This window comes from Carlito syrichta, unplaced genomic scaffold, assembly GCF_000164805.1.
Source record: "Carlito syrichta isolate Samal-C Ts95f unplaced genomic scaffold, Tarsius_syrichta-2.0.1 Scaffold315591, whole genome shotgun sequence".
In the NCBI taxonomy this organism is placed as follows: Eukaryota; Metazoa; Chordata; class Mammalia; order Primates; family Tarsiidae; genus Carlito; species Carlito syrichta.
This window is the reverse complement of record NW_007259687.1, coordinates 95488-97784: the sequence shown is the minus strand read 5'-3', so window position 1 is coordinate 97784 and position 2297 is coordinate 95488. Positions and strand designations below refer to the sequence as shown.

The 2297-nt window shown below is 59.6% G+C and overlaps 1 protein-coding gene across 1 annotated transcript in view; it reads right to left on the bottom strand.

Annotated features, from left to right (window-relative positions):
• Positions 1-1905, bottom strand: part of SNX15 (sorting nexin 15) — a 10426-nt gene extending 8521 nt beyond the window's left edge. The window contains exon 1 of the mRNA XM_008073008.1: positions 1774-1905. Within this exon, the coding sequence (XP_008071199.1) occupies positions 1774-1905 (132 nt within the window). The remainder of the gene's footprint in view (positions 1-1773) is intronic.
• Positions 1906-2297: the final 392 nt, after the last annotated feature.

The window sequence follows — 2297 nt, the reverse complement described above, 5'->3', positions numbered from 1 at the left end:
CCGCCCGCCGGCCTCCGCCTCCTCCGGGCCGCCCCCGCCCCTCCGGCCGGCCTCGCCCGGGCCTGCGCCCTGCTCGCTGCGGCCCAGGGAGCGGGTCGCAAGTGACAGCGCCGCGCTCGGCCGGGCGGGCGCGCGGCCAAGGGAGCGTCGGGAAGTTCCCCGCCCCTGGTGGAGCGTAAGCGAGGCGATGCCCGAGTCGTCCTTGGCCGGGGAGGGTCTGTGATCACGCCTCCCTCCGCCGGGCGATCGAGCCCACCCTGTCCGAGCGGGGACCCTCGTCTCGCCTCCGGACGACTTCTCCTCGCTCCTGGCACCCCTTCTTTCACCCACGCAGCCAAATTTTGTTGTGTTCCGCGTGGCGCCGGACGTAGCCGCCTCACCTCCCTGCCTCCCGCCACAGGATTCGCGAATTCGTGTTTTCTGGCAACTTGGGGGAAGCAGAAAGGATCCCTGAGAAGTAGGGGGGTGTCACGCACTCCCCTCGACCTGCTAGGCTCTGGCGATCTTTCCGCTTCAGCCTTCCAAGTAGCTGGGATTACAAGCATGCGCCACCAAGCCGCGCTAATTTTTTTTTTTTTTTTTTTGAGTTGGAGTCTCACTCTGTTGCCCAGGCTGGAGGGCAGGGGCACGTTCACGGCCACCGCAGCTTCGACCTGTTGGGCTCAGGCAGTCCTTCTGCCTCAGCCTTCCAAGTAGCTGGAAACTACAGGCGCACGCTACTACACCCGGCTAATTTCTATTCTTACTGTCGAGACAAGGTCTCGCTAAGTTGCCCGGGCAGGTCTCGAACCCACGGGCTCAGACAATCCACTCACCTTGGCTTCCCAGAGTGCTGGGATGACAGGTTGAGCCACCTAGCCCGGCCTCCTCGCCTTTGAATAACAGCGTTCAACTCTCCTTTGGGAAAACTGTCCCTTCCCAATTGGCCACACTCTGGAGGGATTTTTTGTTTGTTTTTGGTCTTTTTTGAGTCAGAATGTCACTGTCGCCCTGACTGGAGGTCAGTAGCATGCTCACGGCCACCGCAGCCTCAACTTGCTGGGCTCAGACGATCCTTCCGCCTCAGCCTTACTAGTAGCTGGAAATACAGGCGCACACCACCAAGCCCGGCTAATTTTTTGATTTGTTGTAGAGACGGTCTCACCAAGTTGCCCAGGCGGGTCTCGAACCCAAGGGCTCAGGCAATCTGCTCGCCTCGGCCTCCCAAAGTGCTGGGATGACAGACCGAGCCATTGAGCTCGACCTGGAGGAATTATTGAACACAAGCCCTCACCAAGAGGTGGCCGTGGGCCTCAGGCTGGCCCTGGCATGCCTCACCTGGCATTTGAGGAAGACCCAAGCTGTCGGGAGGCAGCAAGGTGTTCTATGGGTGCGAATCCCAGCTTCTAGCCGGGCTTGGTGGCTCAGCCTGTAATCCCATGCCTTGGGAGGCTGAGGTGAGTGGATTGCCTGAGCCCGCAGGTTCGAGACCCGCCTGGGCAGCGAGACCTCATCTCTACAATAAATTAAAAAATCAGCCAGGCGTGGTAGCGCATGCCTGTAATTCCGGCTACTGGGAAGGCTGAGGCGGAAGGATCGCCAGAGCCCAGCAGGTCGAGGCTGCGGTGGCCGGAAGCGGCCACTGCACTCCAGTCTGGGCGACAGAGTGAGACTCCAACTCAAAACAAAAACAACAACAACAAAAAAAAACAAGAATCCCAGCTCCCCACTTCCAGTCGGGTGGCTCCGTTTTCACATACAGGGGCTACCCAGAGTCTGCCTCGTGGGTCTGACCTTAAACACGGCAGTAAGTGGACGATGCTGAGAACAGAACCGGGAGAGCAGGTGGCTGCTAGGCCCGTGGGCCGTGAAAACGTCCATCAGTCTTGCTGCTTGGATGGCAGCCCTGGGTGGCCCAATTTCCATCCTTCCCCGCCCAGCCCAGTCTGGAGTGCCCCACATGGAGGGCCTTGGCTCCTCCCACTTGATGTGTCCTCCCTCCTCTCTTACCCCCAAGTCCATGCCCTCCTCCTGCCCATTGCCCAAGAGCCTTTGCCCTTATGCCTCCATTGTGATTCCCTCTGCTGAATCTGTACTGCCCGGTGCAGCTGTGCAGGTTGTGCACTGAATGTGGGTCCCTGACTGTGACAGCCAGCTGGGAGCTGAACTTCAACCCATGGTCCATGTAGCAAGCGATGAGCCCTGACCTGGAGCTGTGTCCCTTTTCCTTTTTGTTTGTTTGTTGTTGTTGTTGAGTTGGAGTCTCACTCTGTCGCCCAGACTGGAGTGCAGTGGCTGCTCCTGGCCACCGCAGCCTC